The 27,532-nt window shown below is 36.4% G+C and overlaps 1 protein-coding gene across 1 annotated transcript; it reads right to left on the bottom strand.

Moving 5' to 3' along the window:
* Window positions 1–742: 742 nt before the first annotated feature.
* Window positions 743–27,532, bottom strand: SERINC1 (serine incorporator 1). The gene is made up of 10 exons (XM_037139631.2): window positions 27,406–27,532; window positions 18,077–18,238; window positions 15,040–15,209; window positions 7,724–7,803; window positions 7,336–7,473; window positions 5,783–5,952; window positions 5,588–5,678; window positions 3,979–4,123; window positions 3,643–3,873; window positions 743–2,346 (listed from the first exon to the last, which is right to left on the bottom strand). Exons 1-10 carry the CDS (start codon window positions 27,442–27,444, stop codon window positions 2,211–2,213), a joined length of 1,362 nt encoding a protein of 453 aa, XP_036995526.1. The 5' UTR covers window positions 27,445–27,532; the 3' UTR covers window positions 743–2,210.

The raw sequence follows: 27,532 nt of genomic DNA, 5'->3' as shown, positions 1-27,532 counted from the left end.
AGGGTGGAGGGGAATGAAGGGGGGAATAGTGTGATGGCATAATCAATAAAATGTGTGAAAAAATTACACAATTTTGCTCTGGAAAGAAACCCCCTTAAGAGGATGGATGTTTTTAAAAAAGCTATAGACTGGGAGAAAATACTTGCAAATTATGTATCTGAAAAAGGACAAGTATCTAGGATATATGAACTCTCAAAACTCAACAGAAATAAAAAAAATCCAATTAAAAAAATGGCCAAACAACATGAAGAGACATTTTGCTGAAGAGGTCACATGGACGGCAAATTTGCAGTGAAAAGGCACTCAACATTAGCCATTTGAGAAAAGCAAAACCATGATGAAATCACATTTCTATCAGGACAGCTACAAGGGAAAAACAATGGTATCAAAAAGAAACCAAACTGCTCATACATCAATGGTGTGAGTATGAAGTGCTCCTGTTGCCCTGGAGACCCATTCAGGTCATACCGATAGTGCACTCCTCTTTCTAGTTAAGTAGTATCCCCAAACTAAACTGGTACACTAAAAGGTTCTCTAGAAGTATAACACCACTTTAATTACCTTTGAGATCTAACTTCAGGGGTTTCTTTCAAAGGACGAAAAGGGTAAATTATCACCTTTAAAACAATTCAATATTTCAAGACAGAAAATGTAACCCTCTAGTGCCAGGTTCTTTCATATACAAGAAGTAGGTCTGAGTATTATAGCCACCTAAATTTGAGTAGATAAAAAATTAATACACTTTACACTTTCTCTGAATTTATTTAGAGATAGAATACAGTCATTCAAATCACGGAATACAGTATCAATACAGAATAAAGTTGGGGAATTAAGATGTATTGTTACATTGCATTTAAATTAATAAATATCTTAAAAGAAGCAAACAAGTTTTGGGGGGATAAGATTAAGACACTAATGACACAAGTAACTAAGGGTTTCTAAGTTAGCTGTTACATACTGCTTAATTTTTAAGATTATAACAATCTATATATTTTACTTAGATGGCAGCAGATACAAAAGCATTTTAAACATCCTTTGAACTGTGTAGTGAACTATAAGCAGTTTATTCTACAGCATTCTACCATTCTCAGGGCCCCAGTTTACAGGCAGGAGGCAGGCTGGACACCAACAACTCATAATGCGTAAAGTACCCACCGCTACTCAGGTGTAAAATCTATTAGGGGTGTATTTTTTAATAGAAATTAGTTGTGGATGCCAGAAGGAATGTCAGCTATTTTTGACAGACTTAGGCCTTCTGAGCTTTGTCACTGATTAGCTACCCGAGCTGTTTAAGTCTGTACTTCTCCGCTGCTTCTTTTTTAAAATGGTAGGACTACACTAGATTTTGTCTAAGTGATTTGTCTACCGAATCCTACTAGTTTGCCGTTTCTTGCTGTCCTGTCCAAAGTTTACCACCATCTTTGATTTCAAAGTGATTTTCAACAACTTCCTTCTAATTCATGATTATCCTTTTCAAAACCTGTATCTAAATCCTTCAGAGTTCCCAATGTCTCCATTGAACCCATACTTCACACGTGTGTTTATAATGACCAAAACAAAGCTCGCTACGCTGCTATGAAGGCCATCCCCACTCCAGGAAGATTAAAACCTAATTGGGTGTTCAATTTGAGTTTCCATTAACAATCTGAGTTTCTTTACGTCTCTGCCTCAGTCTCCATCTTAACTTACACTGCTGTCCATCAAACACTATCTGTATAAGTTCCCTATCTTTATATCAAGGGAAAAACTTAAAAAGATTTTTCAGACAATTGTCATTTAAGTGACTTGCTTACACAATTTTTAAATAGCCATATTCTTTGCAGTCTCCCATAAAGCAAGGCATCAAATATTTCAAAAGGCAGCCACTCACTTCCTTTACACTTTCTAAGCTTAAGTTCTACACAATTTAAAAATCAAATTGTCAAGCAGCCTTGTTTTTACTATTATTTTCACAGATACAGAACAGGATAAACCTCACAATGTCCACTTTTCCTAACTCACCACCACACCATAAAACCTCTGCGATTCATTCTAACACACCTATCAACACGCTTGACAAGAATATAATGAATAAAATGGCAAGCAGTAAAATCTAATTCATGCCAGAACACTGGAGAAGTTTCATGGGAAGCACACACGCACGCAACTTTACAAAAGTTGGAAACACTGTTAATTTCGAGTATTGGGACTTTCATGCCTGGGGGTCCTCATCAGTCAAAATCACGGTTTGTTAGAACAAGGGGTGCCACCAGTGTCCAAACATACAGCACGATGCCAATCCAACTGGAAGAGATTTTCACCCAGACAGCTGTCCACTGACTTTTCATCTCATGAGAAGGCTCATACCTGAAATTTAAAAGGAAACCAAAATGGGAGGTATTGAATCATCAGCCCTCATGCTACCTCATTACTTCAGAAGTCTTCTCTGTATACAGTTTGTGACAACAGACACGCAGTTGCTGACTCATCTGTTGCCTTGCTTTCCCCGTTAATAACTAATATGAAGGTAAACATCAATAATTTGCTTTCAAAGCAAAAGGCATAAGCATCCAAAAGCTGTTTGAAATAGGCTTTTTGTGTACTTCTAGCTTAGCAGCTCTGAAACAGCAGAGAAATGGAGCGTGACCTCTGCATAAGAAAGATGTTGTTATAACACTAAAGACTTATCAATTCTATCCTTTATAAAGAATATAATCTGTTCCAAGTGTACTGTAAGGGGAACGCCCTCCTATCCCCCATTCCGGTCTCAGATTTAAGACTAGAAGGAAATACTCCCCAAATTTAGCTGATTTTTGTGTTAAGGAAACATGCCAAATATATTTTGATATGAAGTCTTAACACTTGTTACTGAGAACTATGTGGATTCTTACAGCTTAATATGTTTCACTGCAGGAATTTTTAAAACTGTTTATTTTTCAATAACAAATGACGTAAAGGCTGCTCTGAAAGAAATAAGGCAAAGTAATTTTTTAAAAATCTTTTGCTGGTATTCAAAGTCTTTTTACAAGTTAAAGGTATTATGCATTAAAAATGATTAAAAACAGAACTGCCCAAAACATTCAGTTCACCTTGAATCTCAAAAATCAACTCTTTCATTAATCATTTGAACAAAATTAGAATTTTGAAAATTAAAAGAATATAAATTGCTACCTTCCTCTTATGAGAAAAAGATTTATGAGTAAGTTTTGAAAGTAATTTTAAAAAAGCATGAATTAGCTTTCAAGTGTTCTAAGGATCCATCTACACTAATGTATTCACACTTTAATTTTAAAGCCTTAATGAAGAATTTCAAACAAAACAGAAGTAATCTTTTACTGTCTTTTGTCAGCAATTGGTTACAATATTTAAAAAATATGGAAAAATAAACTGGTGGGTCAACTATCAAAATGTACTTCTCTAAATGTTAATCTCATGAAAACTTCTATTTTAACTCCTCCAAGATTTGGAAATATTTCAATGTTTGTTACTGCAAAAGCATGGAAGTAAAAGCTGCATTTCACTCCCTGATTTCACCATTCATCTAGCTATAAAATTTTAAAATATACTAAAGGATTAAGAAGTATTTTATACCATATTTCACACTGGAAATGAGAAAGAACTATCAGAATTTCCACATGCAAAGTTTTCATAAAATATAAGTACCTGTACCAGTTGGTAAGGGTCATCATGATATAAAGGGAAGCCAGGAAAAGCATGAAGTGAAAGAAGGAGTAACTGTAAGTGACACCGTCCCTTTCATTATCTACAGCTCGGTTAACATCATCTCCGTCCTCAAGGGATCCATCACTTCTGCCTCCACCGTCCTCTATTAATGTTGATTCATCACTTGTTAGAGTCAGCTTATTAACCTGACTATTGTTGGAAGTACGGATGCTGAATGAAAACAGTTTAGGGAGAGAGAAGAGAAAGGGCATTAAAAATTGATTAATAAATGAGTATCTAGACTTCTTGTTAAAAAAGATTCGTGACTGTTCTTACCTTGAATAAAACACACACAACAGAAAGAGGATCAGTCCTATAATGCCCTGGGCGTGCCACCACTGGACGGCCTGGCCCTCCTTCGGGGCCGTGCTCGTTGTGTTGTACCCAATTATGCTCAGCAGGCTTGGGTTGCACTTTGTTTCTGGAATGTAAATTCAGGTCAAATTAAACTGTTAGAATAAAATGAATAGTTTATTTTTCAAGGTTTAATTGTAGTTCTTTTTTTTAAACTCTTTATACCCTTATAGCAAATTCAAAAAAGTTTTCAGCAAAAGGCACAAGCATAACAACAAAAAAAAACTTTAAGACTATTTGTATTTGTATTAATAATGAAACCTTTTCAATTTTATATTGCTAATTTTATAGAAGTGCTTGAATATTATTAAGCTCTCTAAAGTATAATAAAACTCTAGCAAACTTAAGGAATAAAATTCAAGTGTTCTAAACCAAAATGCATTGGCTTTTTACCATGTATTTTGACACACAAACAGTGACTACTAACTTTAGGAAGTTTAGCAACCTGTCAAAGTGCACAGCTATGAAGGCAAGACAGCTTACACGTACCCATTAGAATTTTAGCAAACGCTTTGTGGAAATGACCAAATAAATAGTAATGACCTGATGCTTATTCAGTTTCTTAACTCTTCCAAGAAAGAACTGAAGCAGGCTTGGTAAACTATTCAGTAAAGTTTCCAAACTATGTTTCCCCCTCAAAAAGCCAGATATGTCAATCACCATCCTATTAGTGAAAAATGGTTCTTATCTTAAAGCCATTCAGAAAAGGATAATCTCAAAATAAAATTAATTTTTTCTAAACATTTACCTAGATGAAATTAATAATGAATCTTTAATATAGAAAAAAAAAACCCAACTCTCCAACTAGTGATAAAGCGCCTGCAGAGTCTCTGAATTCAATAAAATGAGACTCAGTGTTATAATTATCTTAAAGGAAAAGACCATTTTCTTCCTCTCAAAAGCAGTACCTCTTCAACCAATTTGTTGTTTCACTTCAAATGATATATATTATTAGTTTCTGTTCTCATGAAATACAGTATAACTGACCTATAAAGAAATTCACTACACAGCCTCAATTATATTTACTTGCAAGGTAGTCAGACAAAAAGGATAACCAGTAAAAAAAAAACCCTATGGTCTACAATTGAATCAGTAAGCATTCGAACCACTATTATTTCTCTGAATTTATCATATGCACTGTGTAAATTAGGCATACTTCTTATAATTTGCATATAATTTCTTAGAATTTTATTAGTGAAACAAACTAAAAATATATATAACCATTCAGCAGACAGGGAAATGGTATATCCATACTCCATTCTTTTGGGAACCCGACTGCCTTCTGCCACCAGCTGACCCCTCTGTCCTTTCTTCACTCCCCTAAGCACACTTGCCCTCTGGTAACCACGAATCTGCTGTCTTTATGAATTTGTTCTTTTGTTTTTCATATTCCACAGATAAGTGAAATAATGTGGTATTTGGTTTTAATTTTTAAATAGCTTTCATTTCACAAACTGACTATCTATGGGGAAAAAAAAGAAAACTGCAGGACTGATTAAAAATAAATAAACCCAAGCAAACAAAACATTACCTGGTTCATTGGTCATAGCAGACCATGTCAAATACATGGTGTAAACTGTGATTACTGAAGACTGTAACAAACCAGATCTTGGCTGTGATTCCTACAAACATAAACAATGGAGATAAATATTCTAACAACCTAGAAGATTTAGGAAAACTTAGAAAAATAGAAGCTTCATACTAACTAATGATATAAAGAGCATACTTGGATTTTGGGCAGTATAGACATTACAGAAGCACCGAGGCAGAGGAGCATGTTGACACTGACGAACGCTTTGTTTTCTGAGCAACTGGCTGGCTGAGTATAGTAAACAAAGAACAGGACGATAGCAACTAAAGACAGCAGATAATTCAGAGCTGTAGCTGATAACAAAGCTGTGAAAGAAATATAATTGGACAATTAGATTCTATCACAAATATTAGAAATTAGGCATAGGCCTTGTTTAAAAATAATCTGGTTGTACTAAAAATATACTTAAGCAACTGACATTATCAGCATTATGCAGACTATAATAGCAGGGAAAAATATTAATTCTGAACTTTATTACAGAAGAATCTTATAGTCTTTAAACCTAGTCACTATTATTATATGTTTTCAAGTTAGTAACATACTAATAGGATTGTTATTAATGGTAATAACTATAGTATGGGGTTTGCAAAAACACATTTACATATACTAACCATTATTTTCAAAAATGGTAACAGGGAAAAAATACAATAAAGATTAAGTCAACAAAAGAAAATAACGAGAAGAGGAATATTACTTAAGGATTTTAAAGATTCATAATTGTTTAGTTATAAATAAAGGCACTTGAAACAAAATTATTTTCATTGCTAAGCTCAGAAATCAATGCTTTTCCTCAACTAAAATTTTTTAAAAATTATTTGTTATGAAAGAATAAGTCATTATTATTGTATTTAATAAGGTAACCGAAGTGTCTTCTCTATACATTTCAACATACGCAATGTGTTTCAGTCTCTGGGCTAATGTGTGCTCAGTACACATGTATTTAGGTACAGACGCCTCAGGAGCAGGGGGCCATCCAACAAGTACTTAAAGGCCTACAACATCCCAGGCCCTGGGGACACACAGAGGGCAAAGCAAGAATTCTTACACTGGACTTTGCATTAAAGACTGAGCTTATCTATAGAAGTGAATTTCCCAATGACTAAAGCTGACTTCTTTGAATACCAAACTCCTTATTTCTAACCCCTGAGATCAAATACACTAGTTGTGTGAGAGGAGTATTAGGTTAGATATGCTGGATTCAGCTTTCACTCTGATATAAAATATTTTTTTTAGATAAAACTCAGTTTATTTCACATAAAAATCCAGATTTATGGCTTCTTTAAAAAAGAAGAGAAATAAGGCAACAATGAGTTCACGTTTCCAAAGTGCAACCATCGGATGAACATGAGCAGTGGCTATGCTCTTTAGACAGGGCCCCATGCTCTCCAATGCACCAGAATCTCTACTACGTTCATGAGACTGAATATAAACTTGAAGTCTGGCTCACTTCCCTCATTTTCGTTACCTGCTGTAAGCTCCTGAATTTTCACCTGTTTTACAGGAATCAAGTTCATCATTATTAATAAACACCAGTTACAATGCTATAAGAATTCGTTGTTACTGATATACACAAACCTCTTCATAAAAAATTAATCCCATAAAATTCATGATTTCCCCATAGTCTATGTATCTGCTCTCATCTTCAGAATTCAACTACCTTGAAAATAATCTGTAAGACAAAAACTTACCTGCATACCAGCATCTTGAGTTTCCTTCTTCCATTTTTTCAACCCATGATTCATTCCATGAATGGGCAAAATCAATAAGTAAGACCAGCTGTATGAGGATGAAGCAAAAGGCACCTGCCATACCTACATAAAACCACACTGAAAGGAAAAAAAACATACAAATGAGTGGTTCATGCAATTTTTATTATTTTATTTTCACAATTACAATACACACAAGGAAAAAATAAAACTTTACATAAATTCTCTGATTTTGCCAACTTGGAGAAAACAAAAAACAAAACAAAACCAATAAACAAGTAGAGTTACAGTTCAAGGCAATTTTTTCAGTTTCTTTAAAATAAAAAAATCAACACCATATGATTAAGGAAAAAAAAGAGAGATTTCTCACCAGTTGTAAAAGTTCCTTCTGGAATGAAGAAAGCACCAATAATAATTGCTATTGCTGCAGCAAATTTAAAGAACCAGAATCTAAAGCAATAAGAAATACAATTTTTTATTAATACATTCATTTAACAAATAGTATCATACATAAAATCTTTTAAAAGCATCTCAAAGAACAGCTACACTTTGTGACTGTTTCATTTTTTTCTGATGATTTCCTGAAAATGAGAAGTGAAGACTACTATGCAAACTGTTTTAGGACAATTTTAAATAAGATATTTTTGTCATTAATTCATTATAATAAATTGAGAGTATCAGTTCCATTTCAAGAGCTTACTTTATGTAATGAGTGCAATAATATGTAGAAATGCAAGGTACACTATAACACTAAATAGTTTTTGTTTGTTTAAACTCAGGGTACAAAAGTGGTAAGAACCATTATCAGTACAGTAAACACACAGTCCACAGCTCATCTGTGAAAGCTAGAACAGCCAAGTGAGAAGTCACTACAGATTGTTATCTTTTACTTAAGCCAGTGTACTAAATCAAAGCAGACGGATAACCAGTGGAACTGTGTTATTTTTTCTCTACTCATGCTGACCAGTGGAACACTGTCTTAGTAGGAGATTTTGACAAGGATGGTTTGCAGAGCCTCTACCCCAACAGAAAACTTCATGAACTGATTTATAAAGAAAAGGTTGCAAGCAAACCTGCATAAACACTTACCATGCTGTAAGAAAAGGATATCGGTTATTCTACTTCCCACATAAGCACATATTCATTGGTGCCCAGTAAAATAGGAGTGTCACAATAAAAACAGTATTTTTGCTTTCATAGCATTGTCAACTAAAATGCACATAACACATACCGTAATACTTTGATCTTTAAAAGGGTAATTACAGGAGTTCCAAGGTTATATCCACTAGGGTAGCCGGAGTATTCATCTATAAAAATATTTTTTCAAAAATGCTTAAAAGAGATTTCTACAACAGTTGGACTACACAGTAGCAATGGAAGACAGTGATACAAAGACTGCAAATATAAGACTAGGAACTGATTTTCATATTGTAACTTTTAGGTAAAGAACACTCTTTGCAGCTGATGCCCAGCAAAGACTAGCTGTGATGTTTGTAGGAGATCCAGAAATCTCAAGACAGGCATCTGTTTGAGTAACACCCTGATAAACAGTTAAAAATCCCACTTTTGAGGATTGAACATTTAATGCATGTAAAAAGCTCTAAGTGTTGGGAACCGCCCTGCCCGATTTCAGAAGTCGTAACCCCCCATGGCTAAGGCTGAGTGAGCAACCTTCGGACCATAAGCCACTAAGGAGACAAAGCTTATCTCCCTGGCAGGAGAGCCACTTCTGCTCCTTTTACTTCATCCATAACAGGCCCCCAATGCTTAATCAGTTAGCCAATAATGGGTAAAATTCCCCAAGGGGGAAACGACCTAAGACAGGCATGATCATGGGGAGCCCCCAGGGAAGGACTTGGAGGGGCCACACCAAAAGGGGGTGATAAGCCCTCACCCCTCGGCTTTGACATAGTCTGAGTCCTCATTCTGTCTGTGAGAAGTCTCCTAATCTCTTGGCTGCCTTACTTCTCTGCCTGCCTTAAGTCCGAAACAACGACAGAGGGCAGTGCAGCCCTGTGCTGGAAAAGGCAGGTTCCCCAGGTGATCAGGCCTAAGAAAGAATATGTAAAATACTGCGAAACCTGCTTTGTTTAGGATGCTCTCAATTAAATGATAAGGATCCAAGCAGGAAGTGAGTTTGTTCCTTAAAGTTTTATGGCCAATTAGCTATCTGACCCTGACTCAGAATAGGCCCTCAGAGTTCTTTGTATATTATCTATTGTTTGATTCTTACTGCCTGACAATGATTAATGAGCTTTACCTGTATTCTTGTACAAAACAAACCCAGTAAAAGCCCACTGAGGAAAAGGCTCTTGGCCCTTCTTTCAGAGATCAGCCACCTTTACTCCCCAAGCAGATCATGTCTTGGTAGACTTACTCTTATCTGCAGCGGGTGGGGGGTGGGGAGAACACAAAAAATCTGACGCAAAGCCTGCGGGGACACAGGGCTGGTAACTGGTGCTGATGCACCAACATGTAGGTGGGGAAGGCCCTCCAGGTGCAATACACTGGATGTGGGATTGCTCCAGGAGAGCGACTGAAAAGCCTCTAGGAGGTATGTGTCTGGGGATGGGTATTAGGGTTCCTGGGGAACCAAGTCCCGGAAGGGTCAGGCATTTTTTTTGACCCACCAAATCTTAACACTAATGAAGAGCTGCACAACAGTGCCAGTCTTTCCAAGATGTATTCTTTCGTCATTAGCTAAAGCTTCACCCAGCATACACATACTGGGCTGCTGTTACCCAGAACAATCTCACTGCTTAGAGGTGAGACCTAAGGCCACAGATTGGGCTGGAAAGGCAGTAAAAAGGATGATTTGCACAATAAGTCACCACTAAACTACTGTTTAAGTCTAGTTCCCAGCCTTCTTTTACTGCTCTGTAGTCCAGAAATGTTTCTTTAAAAGCCAGAAAATCAGTAAATGTAAGTAGCATGTTGAATGTCACCAGCCACTTCATCTTCATGCTGCTGTAAAGTTGTGAAAGCTGCTGTGTGAAATCCAAGAATCCACTCCAGCAGCTCTTCTTCAATATACTTTTGTAGCAATGAAATATATTGGTTAAAAACAGACATGTAACATAAGCTGATTTTCTTCTGTAGCACTACTGCAGTGCTTCCTGGTAGCACTACTCCATAAAAATTTTTTATGTAATAACTGGAACTTGTCATCCATGACAATGTCCTGTAAATATCCAACTGCAGCACCAGATTCTGCATCAGAGGTGGAAGATGCATCAAATGTGAAAGGGAAAGAGTGCAGCTCTCTTCCTCTGGGACATCCATGGCCACTGTGGCTGCACCCACCTGCATTATGCGAGTGGGTGCACAGGCCCCGCTGTGGGTGGGGCCCAGACTTCGCTCTGCTCCAAAGCGCCCACTGACATAGGGGAAGCCTGGCCACTGAGGCCACCACCAACTCACCAGAGCCTCGAGGCCCAGCCAGGTCAGCCCCGGCACCCTGCTCTGGCCTCAAGAAAAATAAAGTACAGACTAATTTCCAGATGCAAAGATTCTCAACAGAACATTAGCAAATTCACAAAATACAACATCCTTTCATGATGAAAACATTCAACAAACTGGGTATAAAAGGAACATATCTCAACACAATAAAGGCCACGTACACAAAACCCACAGCTATTATCAAACTCAACTGTGAAAGTACAAAAGCTTTTCCTCCACAACTGAGAACAAAACAAGGGTTCCCACTCTCACCACTTATTCAATACACTACTAGAAGCTCTGGTGACAGCGATTAGGTAAAACAAAGAAATGAAAGGCAGCCAAACTGGAAAGGAAAAAAGTAAATTGTTGTTATCTGCAAATGATATGATTTTGTATACAGAAAATCCTAAAGACTCAACCAAAAAACTGTAGGAATTAGTCAACAAATTCAGTAAAAATTCAGGATATAAAATCTCCTTAGAGAAATCAGTTTAATTTCTATACACTAACAACAAATATCTGAAAAAAAAATTTTAAAAATAATCTCAATTCACAATAGCATCAGAACAAATAAAATACTTCAGAATAAATTCAGCCAAGGAAATAAAAGATCTGTACAATGAAAAAAACTACAAGACTGTGACGAAAGAAACTGAAGACAAAAAAATTGGAAAGGTATCTGGTGTTCATGGATCTGAAGACTTAATATTGTTAAAATTCCCATACTATCTAACGTTATCTCTAGATGTGATATAATCCTTGTAAAAATTCCAATGGCATTTTCCACAAAAACAGAAAAAGTTCTAAAATAATTATAAAACCACAAAAGACTCCAAACAGCTAAAGCAATCAGAGGAAAGAAGAACATACCTGGAGGTATCAAACTGACCGACTCCAAACTACACTACGAAGCTACAGCAATTAAAACATGGTACTTGTGTAAAAACGGACACATAGACCAAGGGAACATAACAGAGGGTATAGAACTATACCCTTACATATGATTTTTAACAGACAATCTTGGGAAAATTGAATAGTCACATGCAGAAAATGAAATTGGATTCCTATCTTACATTACTCACAAAAACTGGCTAGAAATGAGCAAAGACTTAAACATAAGACCAAACACCATAAAAGATTACTAGGAAGGTACCAATACTAAAAAGAAGAAAAACAGGGAAGCAGCTCCTGGACATTAATTTTGGCAATGAGTCTTTGGAGAAGACAATAAAAGCACAGCAACAAAAGTAAAACCAGGCAAGTGGGAGTATGTTAAACAAAAGCTTCGGCACTGCAAAAGAAACAATAAAAGGAAAAGGCAAACTACAGAACAGGAAGAAATTAACTGCACACCATGTACTGGATAAGGTGCGAATATATATAAAGGATTCATACAACTCAGTAAGTAAACAATTCAACTAAAGAATGGAAACTTTTTTCCAAAGAAGAGATACAAATAGCCAACAGATATATGAAAAGATATGCAATATCACCAATCATCAGGGAAATATGAGTCAAAACCATTTTAAGATATCACCTCACACCCGTTAGAATGGCCATCATCAAGACAAGAAATAGTAGGTGTTGGCTAGAGTGTGATAAAAAGGGGACCCGAGTGCACTGTTGGTGGTACTGTACACTGGACCAGCCACTATGGCACAGAGAATGAAGCTTCCTCAAAAAATTAAAAACAGAACTATCATATGACCTATTTCTAGGTGTATATCCAAAGGAAATAAAAACAGGATGTCAGAAAGATATCTGTGCTCCCATGTTTACTGCAGTATTATTTATAGTAGGGAAGATATAAAAATGATCTAAGTGACTGTCAATGGATGAATGTAATATATACACAATAGAATATTATACAGCCACGAGAAAGAAGTCCTGCCAACATGGATGGACCCTTGAGTGCGTTATGTTAAGTAAGATAAGTCAGACAGAGAAAGACATATACTGCATATCACTAATATAGAATCTAAAAAAGAGGAACTTGTGAACAAAAGAATAGAATGGTAGTTTGCACAGGGTCTGGGGAGTGGGAGAACTGGGAGATGTTTTTTAAGGGTACAAACTTGTAACCAGTAGGTAAGTTCTGGAGATGTAATGCACAGAATAGTGATTATAAGCAACAACACTGTGTTAGACTTCAAAGCTGTTGAAAGACTGGATCTTAACTGTCTTCATCTCACACACACATACAAAAATTAAGACACAAGGTAATAGAGGTGTTAGCTAACACTATGATGTTTAATATAGCGCAATGAATACACACATAAATCAACACTTTGTACCACTTCAACCTATGCAATGCCATATATCAATTATCTCTCACTTTTTCAAAAAGCACATGTTAACAAAGACGGTTGTAGGAATGCCTGTGGGCACGAGACTTTGAGAAGAACGGGAATGGTTGAGACTGTCATTCTGTAACACATTTTAAGAGATGTTTAAAAACACATTTCAGCCCTGGCCGGCCCACACACCTCGCTGTGGGTTTGACCCCCAGGCAGGGCGTGTACAGGAAGTAACCATTCAATGTTTCTCCAACATCCACATTCTCTCTCTCTCTAAAATCAGCGAATATATCCTCAAGTGAGAATTTAAAAAAAAACAACAAAAAAACCCCACTCAATAAAGATGGTTTAAAAAGTCCTAAAAAAAATAAAGTAAAACCAATGACCAAGGACAAAATAAAATAAAAACCTGTCAGCACATTTTTTATAACCATTTATATTTCACTGATTTATTCTTCCTGACTTTGGTAGCGTATGTTAATAAATATTGTACAGCAGACACTAGATTTTCTTTTAATTTATGGGGGGAAAAGAGATACAATTTAACATTTTCAAACAGAGCAACAGAAATGGTGCTCTACAATAACAGAGATTAATAAAAGGGACCCTGAAGTTTCCTTCTGGGTTGCCTAGCCAACCAAACATTTAGAAAAGTAATTAATCATCCTGTTTACTTTCATTTTGGCTGAACTGTATGTCTAAGAAACCAAGTTCTATTTTATGTAACTTAGAATGGTCTACAAAAAGCTAAGAGAAAGAGGAATAAGCTCCTCATTATTGGTCCCAGATGTGGTGGATCCCTGTTTTAGGATGAAAATATAAAACATTAAGTATCAGAGATTATACCAATAAATGACCCACAGCTTATATTTAACATTTGTATTTCCAAAGTCTGACATTCTCAAGTACACATAAGAGGACTTTCTTACCTTATCATCCATGAATAACCAAATAATTCTACAAATTGTGTAACCTTTAATGTTTATTTAGACAGATCAAAATTACTGAGAAGAGAGACTAGCCAGAATTTTACACTGAAGTTTCCAGTAATGCACCATATAACATTTTGGTCAACCACAGACAGAACACCTATAGGACAGTGGTCCCATAAGATCATAATGGAGCCGGAAAAAACCATCAGCTAGTAATATTGTAGCTGACATAGTGTTGTAGTGTTTTGGTAATGCTGGTATAAACAAACAGTATATAAACCAGATAATTCTGGTATAGAAATGCTAGTGGTTTATGTATTTACCATACTTTCTAAAATCTTCTTTTCAACTACAGTTGACATACAATATTACATCAGTTCCAGGGTGCACCATACTTGTTATTCGTATTTTAGACTGTACTCCTCCCTACTTATTTAAAGTTTCCTGTAAAACAGTATGTTGTTTAATGCTGGTAGCAGCCTCACCTATCTCGTGTTTACTGCATCTTTTGACTGTATCATCTCGTTTTTTCATTTGATCTCACACTGTTTTATATATCCAGTATAGCCTAAGTGTACAGTGTTTATAAAGTCTGTCTACAGTATTGTCTGAAGCCTTCACATTCACTCAGCACTCACTCCCTGACTCATCTGGAGCAACTTCCAGTTTTGCAAGCTAAGCTCCATTAACGTTGAGTGCCCTCTCCAGGTATACCGCTTTTTATCTTTTATAGCGTATTTCTACTGTACTGTTTCAATGTTTAGAAATGTTTACATACACAAATACTTAACACTGTGCTACAACTGCTTATAGTACTCACTACAGCATATGCTGTTGTTCTCCTAGGTTTGTGGCCTAGGAGAAATAGGCTACATCATATCGCCTAACTGTAGCCGGCTATGCCATCCAGGTCTGTGTAAGTACACTCTATATTTGCACAATGACAAACGTGTCTAACAATGCATTTCTCAGACTATCCCCATCATTAAGCAGCAAGATTGTATTTAAACACTTACCCATTGTGCACTGCAGCTCTAGGATCACTGCTGCTCTTCACTTTGATCATTAACAGAGAGAGGAGAAGATAGAACATAGCCAAACCAAAGCACAAGCGGTACACAGCTTTGTAGCCAACCAGGATATTACAAGGGACGACACCTTTCTCATTCTCACAAAATCCAGGAATCTAATGCAACAAAACAAGAGTTTGTACACTAGAATTTTTTAAAGTAAAAAAATTCTGTATAATCAAGTAGTTTAAGATTTAGAAAATTAAAGTTTGCTTTTTAGTTTATGCTAAATATGCAATCAAAATAAGTCTGGAACATTTTTATAAAAAGAACTTTAATTCTTTTTTTCACTTTACATGATAAAATCACAAATGCAAATCTTAAACAAAAAACTTATATTGACTTGTAGACTAATTCTAATTCTTAAAAAAAATTTTGCATTTTACTGATATACTGACTTACCTAGATAAGCAAAGAAGAAAATACAATCAATAAAAGTTTCAAGAATTATAGAGTAACAAGTCAGTTTCTGAACCCTGATGAGGACAGTGACAGCCTTCCAAAACCAATGCTACTTAAATTCAGAGTTTTGGGAACTTATTCTCCAAATGTTACTTCTGATAATGAAATCTGGATTAACATAATCACTGGGAGTGATTTTATTTTTTTACTTACAGTCTTGAAAAAGACTGATTATCATTTCGGAAAGTCACATTGGAATCAGAATACAAAAATATTTTTAAGTGAAATACACGGGAGTAGGTCTTAGAGCTACATATACTATTTGTATGTATGAGAACTAAAATTACATTAAGCTAAGAAGGTGCTAGTTCCTTGTGCTAGTTTCTACAGAGTCAATAAGCCCTTTCCCAATCTCATGGAAATCCTACCTTTCTGACCCAGATTAAACCTTACAGAAATATGTACTTGCCCACAATCACTTGGCAACATTACTCACTAGCACCTTTGATTATCCCACCACTCCCTTAGGGCAGCACAACACCTGGCAAATTTCCATCGCTAAGTTAATTCAGTTATTCGGCCATCTACAGTAGTCAGGTGAAGCTGACTACTATATAACCACAAAATAAGAGCTTAAAACACAAGGTATACGTCTTGCTCATGTACATTTACATAATTGGTCCCGAGTAGTCAATTCAGGAATCCAGGCTGCTGGAGAAACCACCACCTCAAATGATGTACAGGTTGTGATAGAGAAGAAAGGAGATCTTGCATTAGCAAGTAGAGGCTGAAGCGTATCACATCCACTCACAACTCACTGGCCAGTACTAGGGACACGACCTAACATATCACAGGCATTGTAGGAAATACAAATCTTTGATGACCTTCAGAAAGCAGAGAAGTGGAAATATTTGGAGGTAAGAACTAACATCTACCAACTAAACTCTTGAAACCATGGTCAACTGGACCCATGACAAAACCCTATCAACATCTCTTGGTATATTTTTTCCTTATATCCAGGACTTGAATAAGATTAACTGAGCATCACACTAATACATTTTCCAAACTTTCACCATTTCTCTTCACTCCAAAGCCAACCCCAAGCAGACAACTTTCTGCTTAAAAATGGAGGTTCTCTGACAAATACTCTCAACAGCAAATTTTCTATTGTCATTCACCCTGCCTTGGAAGACAGCCAACTTCTACATCCCTTCTCTTAATCACCTCTTCGTCCCTCTCTCTCACACACACAGATGAGATCACTTATCTTTGCCTATTCTCAAAATACAAATTAAATCTCCCCATTCTAAAAAAATACTTTCCTTAACTGTTTCCTGCTAAGACCACCAGCTTATTAAAACTCCTTTCGGCTATTTATATCTGCTGAATGCATTTCCTCCTGGCTGGCTGATTGCCCTCCTCCCACTCCCAGCCCCAGCACTCTAAAGAAACTGCTTTTCCAAGACACTAGTCATGTACTCATTACCTAACACCCTCTTCCTAAGGTCTGCACAACAGTGCATTCTCTTGATTCTCTCTTCAGTTTCTTTAGAACAGGGGTATCAAACTCATTGTCTCTGGGGCCACATCAGCCTCACAGTTGCCTTCAAAGGGCCAAATGTAATTTTAGGACTGTATAAATGTAACTACTCCTTAACAGTTACTCGAGAGCTTGGCACTGCCCCCGGGTACAAACCAGGTGCCAGCAGGATAAAACGAGGTGCAGGGCGGGATTTGGCCTGCAGGCCTTGTCTGTGCCACTTGTGCTTTAGAAGTTTCCTTTTTCTCTACCAACCCCCTTTCTTTTTTAAGATACACACCCATGTTTTCTAGTTCCTGCTAGATATTCTCTCTCTTGCACACACATAGACAGAGTCTGTACCACACACATGTAGTTCAGTACCCTTAAGCCAACATATTATAAACTACAGTAAGTTGTATTTCTCATCTCTTTTTCATCCTGACTGCCTGAAAAAAAGTTTTTAAAATAAAACACCCTCTCTTACTTTTTTCCCCCACCATGGATTTCCAACAACAGTTTTCTCCCAGTTGTCTAAGACCAGAACCTGGTTATTATTTATAATCCTACTGCTGCCCATATTAAAGTCCAGATTCAGTCATTTCTATAATCAGTCTATTTCAGGCCCTCTATACGTTTATTACATCACTGCAACAGCTTCCACCCATAACTGCTTGACTTCTATCCTAATTAACAGATCAATCTTCCTGAAGCATATACTCTCTGCTCAAAAAAGCTCTTAATCCTCATTTGGCTTCTGATTTTTCAATGTTTGAATATAAAAGTTCTACTCATTCCCAGAATGTCCCTTTTTCCATGAGACCCAGTGAAACTGACATTTACTTGATTAGAATTACTTCCTCTCATTACCACAGCACATTTTTTGTACCACAATCACAGAATTTAACAGAATTTAGACCCCTCTTTCCTAAAAGGTGAAATAACTAAAATTGGCATTATATATTATCATATTTGTGTATTATTGTTCCCAGTACACAAAAATCATTTTCACACATATGCACACTATAGGTTCAGTTAACCAATCAAAAAAGAAAGACTAACCTTATTCAGCTGTTCTTCCATTCCTGGTATTAACATTACACAAGCTACACACACTCCGACAAGCAGGAAAAGAGCGTAGATCAGCCTGGTCACAGTGGAGTTGTTTCCGCTGGGACAGCATCGGCACAGCAAACATGGGGCACTGCCACACAAACATGGTATCTGAGGAAGGAGCACTGCAGATCAGTACACTTTAAAATGACAGAGTGGAAATGTACATTCTATCTATTCACAAAAGAAAAAGAACTGAAGTTAAAGTAATTATCAAGGGGTGAAAGGTACTTGGCTCACATGCATTACCTGTACATTATAAAACTTAGTAACTTTTGGGTAAAGATGAAACAAAGCAAAACGTAAAAATTCTTGCAAGAAAAGTAAATAAAAATCCATTAAAACAAAAAAGGGAAAAAAATCACCAGCAGCAATCAATTTTTTTTTGGGGGGGGGGATGAAATATTCATGATTACAAGCTAGCAAACTTTCACTAACAGAACTGCACATAAACTCAGGCCTAGACAGAATAACAGTCACTAGACTTACCCTATTGCCTTAATCAATGGGGGAATAAAAATAAAATGAAACAATGTTTTTCAGACATTTAACAACAGGAGGCTATGCAGGAGAGTAATTTCTAAGAGGAAACAGTATGAGCTCTATGACTGGCCCACATTCCTGCCTGGGGAGAGTTTCTAGAACAGGGTGTACGATCCAGGATGAGACCAGCAGTCTGTATGAACTGAGAGTTCAAGGAAGTGAAGGTAGCTTCACTGGACAGAATCCTAAAGAGGAGAAAACTATATAAAATAACCTCTGGAGATCTACAGAGGCTTCAACTGTCTTCAGGAGAGCACTGACCGGAGCATACATTTGAATAAATTACTGGAGGAAAATGAGTAGGTAGGAGGAGTTGGTATTCCCACCAGCCAGAATGAAAAATCCTTATAATCCATGAGGTACTGAGTAGAGTTATAAGGGTCTTACTCAGTACTAGGAAAAAATAATCAGCTATAAGACTAATGGTCACTCCAGTCTCACTAAAGCAAACACCAAAGACCAAATACTGTTCAAGTAACTCACTTATGTCTAAGAACAAAGCCCAAGGATATTTTTTGAAAATAAAAGTATATCCACAACCATCAAGGTAAAATTTGCAACTCTGTCGAATATTAGTTGACTATACTTACATGGGTCTATTCCCAGGCTCTCTATTCTGTCCCACTGATCTGTCTGCCTATTCTTTTACCAGTACAACACTGTCTTGGTCACTAGGCGTTATACTAATTCATGTAGTCAGGCAGTGTCAATCCTCCAACTTTATTCTTTAATATTGAGTTGGCTGTTCTCAGTATTTTGTATGTCCATATAAACTTTAGAACAAGGTTTTCAATACCCATACAGTAACTTCCTGGGATTCTGATTGGGATTGCACTGAATCTATAGATTACATCTGAGAAGCTGACACCTTAACAATAGTCTTACTAATCTACGAACATGGAATATCTGTCCCTTTAGACTTTGCTCATCACTTTTATAGTTTTCCTCGTATTCATCTTGCACATAGTTTATTAGATTTGTACTATCTATTTCAGCTTTCGGATACTATTATAAATTGTATTGTTTTAAAGTTCAAGTTCCATTTTTTAACTGCTGGTATACAGATAAGAGATTTACTTTTATACATTAATCTTGAATTCTGCAACCTTGCTCTAACTGCTTAGTAGTTCCAGGATTTTTTATATTTATTCTTTTGGATTTTCTACATAGATGATAACTATCATCAACTATGAATCTATATACCTTTTATTCCTTTTCTTGTCATATTGCACTGGCTAAAACTTCCAGGTCAATTTTAAAAAGAAGTAGTGAAACATTTTTGCCTTGTGCCTGACTTTAGTGAGAAAGTTTTGAGTTTCTCATCATTAAGTATGTTAGTCACAGATTTTTTTTTAATACTCTTTATCAAGTTGAAGAAGTTCCCTCTGTTCCTAGTTTATGGGGAGTTTTTCTCATGAACAAGCATTGAATTTTGTCAAAAGTGTTTTCTACATGTACCAACATGATCACACGATTTTTAAAAGCTTGCTGAAGTGAAGGATTACATTAATTGACTTTCAATTGTTAGACCAGCCTCCCATACCTATATTTATAGCAGCTTTATTCATAATTGCCTAAACTTGAAAGTAACTGAGATGTCCTTTGGTAGGAGAATAGATAAATGAAATGTATATCCACACAGTGGAATAATAATCAGTGCTTTAAAAAAGGCACACTATCTGAAAAGGCTACACACTGTATGATTATGACTATATGACATTCTGGAAAAGGCAGTAAAAAGATCAGGGATTGAAAGTGGGTAGAGGGATGAATGAGCATGGCAAGGAAGATTTTTAGCAGTGAATCTATTGTGTATGCTCCTATAATGGTGGATACATGTCATTATATATTTTCCCAAAGCCACAGAATGTCCAATACCAAAAGTTCAACTTCTGTAAACTACAAATTTTGGATGATTATGATGTGTCAATCTAAGTTCATTAATTGTAACAAATGTACCACCCTGGTGGATAACGGTGACAATCAGGGAGGCTATGCATGTATGGGGACAAGGAATACATGGGAAATATACTAGATCCCTAATGATAAAAATTACAAAACACTGATGGAAGAAATCAAAACCCTAAATAAACGGCACAATACACTGGGCTCAGTGATTGGAAAAGTTAATACTGTTAAGGTGTCAATTCTTTCCAAAATGATCTACAGATTCAATTCAATTTCTATCACAATCCCAGCACAAATTTGTTAGAAATAAACCAGTTCCTTCTAAAATTTATATAGGAAGTCAAAGAAACTAAAATAACCCAAAGAACCCTGAAAAAGAACAAAGTTGTAATAACTCTACTCTCTGATTTCAAGGCTAATTTTAAAGGTACTTTTTATCAAAACAGGGTTTGGCTGGGAAAAGAATGGACACATTCATAAATAGAACAGAGTTCAGAAACAGACTTACACAAATATAGTAAAGGGATTTTTGACAAGTGTCAAAGTCAATCACTGTATAAAGGATAATGTTTTTGGCATAGAGTGCTGGAATAGCTAGATATCCATTTTTTTAAATAGAAAATTATCTTCAGCCCCAAGCAAACCATGTGTCACAATTAACTTAAGATATACACAATATGAAAAGTGTGACTCACAAAAGAAAACTGTTATATTGGGCTCCATCAATATTAAGAACTTTTCTTTAAAAGATAGCATTAAGAAAATAAAAAGATAAGCCACAGACTTAGAAATAAAATTTGCAATTCAGTTACGTGAAAATTTACTAGTATCCATAATATATATGGAATTATCAAAATTTAATAAGAAAACAACCAAAAAAAATGGCCCAAACATTTGAACAGACATTTTAAAAAAGAAAATGTACAAAGAGCAAACAATCACATGAAAAAGTATTCAATATCATTAGTTATAAGGAAGCTATCACTATACACATATTAGAATAGCTAACATCAAATAAACTAATAATACTAAGTACTAACAAGAATGCAGAGCAAGAACTAGAATGTTCTTTGCTGGTGGGAACAAAAAATAGTGTGGCCATACTGGAAACCAGTATGGGAGTTTCTTGTAAGTCAAACATACGCTTAATATATGACAGCAATTCCACTGCTACATATTTACCCAAGCAAAATAACTTGTAGTCACACAAAAAACTTCCATGGGAATTTTTATAGCTATTTTGTCACCAAAATCTAGTAATGCACCTTAACTAGTGAGAGGATAAACTAGTACATCTAACATTTGGGTGTTCCATGTTGCATGTGGAATACCATGCAACAATAAAAAGAAATAGCCAATAATAAAAAGAAATAAAGTATAATATGAATGAATCACTAGTAAACACACTAGGTAAAAGAAGCTACACTCAAAAGGGTTATATATTGTACGATTCTATTTATATAACATTCTGGAAAGGCAGAACTCTGAAGAAAGAAAAACAAGAGTTGCCAGAGATAGGAGATTAGAGTTTTTTAAGGAGATAATTATTCTGTCATTACTACACAAGTACATGATTTTCCCAAACTCACAGAACTGTGTAATACAAAGCATGAACTTTATGTCAATTTTACCAACTAAGAAATGACAAAAGTTCATATAGAAATAAAACTGTGGAAGGAAAACAAAGACGATGTAACATGAAGGTAACTGGTACCCTTGAAACAGGTAAACTCAATAAAACAAAGGAAAAGGGTGAAGATGTAATACAAGAAAAACTTCCTTCGATAAAGAAATTAAACTGTATTTTAAAATAAAACTGTTTTCCAGAAGGGGGGAAAAAGTAATAAATAACTTAAAGTCAGATATATTTGGTTAATTATTTCAAAGATAAAAAAACTCTTCAGCGACCCAGGCAGAAGAAACCAGTCAAATGCACATGTGAGATGTTTGGCAGGGATTGAATCCAGGGCAGTATTAAGACAGAACACAATCCACACAAATAACTACAAAATTGAAGGAAGTGAGTGCAGAGTTGACCCTTGACCTACATGGGTCAAATCTATGCAGGCCCACTTACACAATCCCACCCCCCACCCCCACCACCGCTCTCAATAAATACCTCCCACTGTTTTCAATCTGTAGGATGCAAAGGGCTGACTGCATGAATGTGTATCATCTTACACAGGGAACATGAGCATCCATGGATTTTGGTATCCACAGAGACCCTGAAATCAAACCCCTTCAAATACCAAGGGTAATTAAGTTTGGGGGTAATCAAAAATCATACTGACATTTTCAGCTACATGGGGGTCAATGGCCTTAACAGTCCACCCTTATTCAGGGGTCAAGTGTACCATTACATCAGTCCAATATAACTCTCAAGAATGTAACAGACATTTTTAAATACAAAAGAATTCAAGGATTTCAGCATCCATGAATCCTTTTTGAAAAATCTATTAGACAACAAAATTTGGTTAATTAGGAGATGACACTGAGATTTTTAAAAATTTGGTGGACGCCATGGTAAAAAGATATGCTTTGGGCTTTGAATCCACTTAAGTGGAGGGCTTACTAAAAGAGAATGCTGAGCCCCAGCCAACGTTTCCAGTAAGTTTCCCAGTGTGCGGATGCTACAGGGTCTAGGAACACACAGAAACAATGACTAGTCTAGTTCGAAGACTGTGCAACTGAGGCAATTATGGTTATAAAACATAATGGTCACATATAAAAAATAATACGAAGGGATTCTAGTTAAAGATGGCAGACAGACTAGATGAATTTAGTCTTGTTCCCTTTGGAAACACCAGTAAAATGAAAAAGAAGAAATAAAATTAAAAGGTGAAAAGCACAGGATATTAAATATGAAAGATAGAGTATAATAACTGACTTAACAGGACAAGAAAGTTGAATCATAAGCCACCAAAGAAAATGTTAAGCAGCAGTAAAATTTACAGCAGAACCTCCAAGTACATCAGGAACTGGTGTGCACCAGATATCAACACCTCCATATGTGAGGCTGATAAAAGGACTGGCTGAATGTCTTTTTAGCAGTTTAAAACTCCAGATTTCATCCCATTTTTCCCCTGGCCAAATGAAGAGAATAAATTAGAACTGGCAATACTGACATTTTGGGACAATTATTTGTTGTTGGGGGCCACCCGGTGCATCGTAGAAAGTCTGGCAGTATCCCTGCCTCTACCACCCACTAGGTATTAGCACTGCTTACCTCAGGCTATGACCATGAAAAATGTATGCAGACATTTCCAAACGTCCTTGACGGGGATAAAACCATGCCCAGATGAGAACCACTACTATAAAAACAATGCCTTAAAAAAAATCTTTGTAGGAAACTCTCCTAATGAAGAAATGCTTACTTACCATTCAGAAATTCCTTTGTTTTTTAAATTCAGGAAAAATTAGATATAACCCTTTGATTAAAAATATATGTTGCCCTGACCAATTGTGGCTCAAGTGGTTAGGCATGGTCCCAAAAAGTGAAAGGTCACCAGTTTGATTCTGGGTCAGGGCACATGCCTGGGTTGCTGGCCTGCTCCCCAGGGTGGGGGCGCATGTGAGAGGTAACCAATCATTCTCTCTCACACATTGATCTTTCTCTTCTCTTTCTCCTTCCCCTCTCTGAAAATAAATAAAATCTTTAAAAATATGTATTTAGCATGCTACAAGTCCCCCAAATGTATTTCTTGTCTATTGATTCATCCATTTGTAATATGCAATGAAACAGAAGAAATATTATTGGTGGTGGGATTTTTTGTGTGTGACACTTTAACCATATACTCTGCATCGCATGACTATCTGTAGCAACTATGAATCATTTAAAACAAGACATTGTACTAAAAAATAAAAATCTAGGAGAGGCTGGCACAAAATAGACAGTCAATAACCACTAGCTCTTTTTAATGAACTACTTAACTACATTAAATGTCTTGGACAAAAAATGAGTTACTGTATGTATACAAGGTGTAGTCATCCAAAAAAATCAATTCTTGTCACTAACACTTTGTTGAGACTGGGGTGGGGAAACTTGCTGGTAATGTAGTTACAGGATTAGGTAGGAGGTCCAAAGATGTTTGATAGGGTTTAAGGTCACCAGAGTCAGGCATGAACAAAGGATTGTGAATTGTGAATTATCTAATTCTTAGGCCCCTTCACAGCAATAAATAGATAGATTGATAAATAAATAAATAAATACATACATACATACATACATACAATGCAACATAACACTCCAATCTCTACACAGTATTACATGTAATTATACTCTATTATTATATAAAAGTATAGTCTCTATTATACTTTTTCCATAGTTTAGATATTTTCTACAGTTGCCTGATTAATTAGAAATATTTTTACAAAGATAAGTCCAAAGGAACTTGAGCAAAGGAAGATTTAATTCTAACTTAACTGATCCAATTTAATGACGTAAATACTTTTGAAAATTTGAATAAATTTTAAATTTGGCAAAACCTGAGTAAATGAGCATATTGCCAGTTAAGACTGCAGAAGAAATGGATTTGCATATTACAAGGCAAATTCCCCTTCAGTTGCTGTGGAACTGCATTGCAATGGAACAATTCGGGAATAAACAGACAAAGGCATCAGGAAGGAAGGAGAGAATGATTATCTAGATTGCATATTATAGAATTAATTCCTAGACTGGCCACAAAAATCTAGAACCATGAATAACCTTGGCCAACTAGGCTATCTGCCCAGAGATCTAATTATTAGAAGATAGGAAAACTTCCTCATTGGTACTACCCTTCCAATGTACCTTGGAAAGGCAGTGTCAATTCTATTAGTTTTGTAGTCAATAAAGGTGGAGAACTAAATTTTAAAAACATATATGGGAATATCATTTTCCCACACTGTTCATTAAAGCTATTACTTTGATTTAAAACACATACACATTTTGAAAACAACATTAAAAATTTTTTAACTGTAATTGTCCTTGAAGTAAAAAGTTCGCTCATCACTGATCTGGAGATGAAAACAAAATGGGAAACATGTACCCTCCCTTTTAAATCTTTCCTATATACAAAGAACACGCCAACTTGATAACTGGACAAAACCTGACTTTATGAATCATTTGACATGACATCCCTCCCCAGTAAAAACAATCTTATAATAATCATGTATTACTTTGTAATACATTTTATTATATTAATATGCCTCTTTTGCATAAAACAGTCAATAGGCACAAGCCAATTCTCCAGTTTCTTTAGATAAAAAGACACCAAGTTTCCCTGCCCAAAAATGAGAATGACCTGATTGGAGTAACAACCACCACTTAATTTCATTAAAATTTAACATTTGTAATTCAACCAATGTCAAGAACTTTTGGGGGGAAAAAAGGCTAAGTATATAAAATAATTAAAATGCTGGCTAAAGTAATGACATCATTTGGGAAGTCAGACAAGCAACTGTGAGAAGTGGGATTTAGAATTCATGAATTAGTGCCCTGGCTGGTGTAGCTCAGTGGATTGAGTGCGGGCCTGTGAACCACAGATCCTGGTTCGATTACCAGTCAGGGCACATGCCTGGGTTGCAGGCCAGGTCCCCAGGGGGGCTCACATGAGAGGCAACCACACATCGATGTTTCTCTCCCACTCTTTCTTCTTCCCTTCCCCTCTCTCTAAAAATAAATAAACTATTTTAGAATTCATGAATTAAAGAAACATGATTTGAACTCCAATATCTCGACCAAAATTACAACTACCTTTATTAACTGTAATGCCAATACTTTGTCTCCTTTTATTTGGGAGAATGTGATTATTTTAAATAAAGTTTATTTGTACCACCTCAATCAAGAAATCTTGATACTAAAATGAAAAATGATTTCACTCTAACACTCTCTAATCAAAATAAAAAGTACACATAATTAAGAATGAAATTTCAGATTACACAAGAATACTTTATGTCAAAAGATACAAATTTTTGCCCCAGCGCGTGTGGCTCGGTTGGGCATCCTCCCAGAGCCTAAAGGTCACGGGTTTGATTCCCAGGAGGGCACAATCTGGGTTTGCAGGTTCGGTAACCTGGGGCCCATCCAGAAGGCAACCAATAGTTTGTTTCTCTCTCAGATGTATGTCTCTCGTCCTCTCTTTCTCCTTCCCTTCCCTCCTCTCTAAAATAAATACATACATACATACATATATATACATATATACATACATACATATATATATATAAGGGCACAAAGTATTTACTGCAGAACCGACCAGCGTTTCCAGATATGTGGTCGCAAAATAGGAGTACTTATTTCAAAACGATATTACTACATATAACTACAGCAATTTTACTGTCAGGATGTCCCAAATAACGGGTACTTAATTGGAGTCTGAGAGACAGAACAAAGAGGCCGTCAGGCCTCCAGGGATGACAGTGCTGCAGGGTGAGGTCGTGGAAAGAGATGACGAGAAGTGATGGAGTACCCCACAGAAGGAAAGGCCTAAGACTTCCATAGAGATGGCCTACGCAGACACGAAAGACCAACAAAAGGGGGCCTGGAAGAATGGGGAGCAGCTTTCAAGAAAGACGGGTGGGGCGGGTAACTACCGGCTCTTTTTGATTTCTCCCACTGGAGTCACCTTCCCATCTCTGCTGCTCCCCGCAACTACGGAGTCAGCACTTAGCAAGAATCAGAGCCCCCGGCCAAGTCGGAGCGACGATCAGAGAGAAAATGGGGACAAAAAGGCACTCCCTTTTGGGTGGGGTGCCACGTTCCCATCCGTTCTCACCCAGCTCAATCAAACCCCTTTCTCTTCCGCCTCTCACGTTAGCAACCCGAAGGCTGCCAAAATCCACCTTACCCAGCTCGCCATAGAGCACAGTCCCAAGACGCTCCCCATCTCCAAGTCGTGGGAGAAACAGCAAACGCCAACAAAATGGAGACAGTGCCTCTGCTGCCTTTTCCAGGTTATTTACGATCTACGAGCC

The sequence above is a fragment of the Artibeus jamaicensis genome, unplaced genomic scaffold (assembly GCF_021234435.1).
Source record: "Artibeus jamaicensis isolate MK-2021 breed Jamaican fruit bat unplaced genomic scaffold, CSHL_Jam_final contig_387, whole genome shotgun sequence".
Classification (NCBI taxonomy): Eukaryota; Metazoa; Chordata; class Mammalia; order Chiroptera; family Phyllostomidae; genus Artibeus; species Artibeus jamaicensis.
This window is presented reverse-complemented; position numbering and strand designations above follow the sequence as displayed.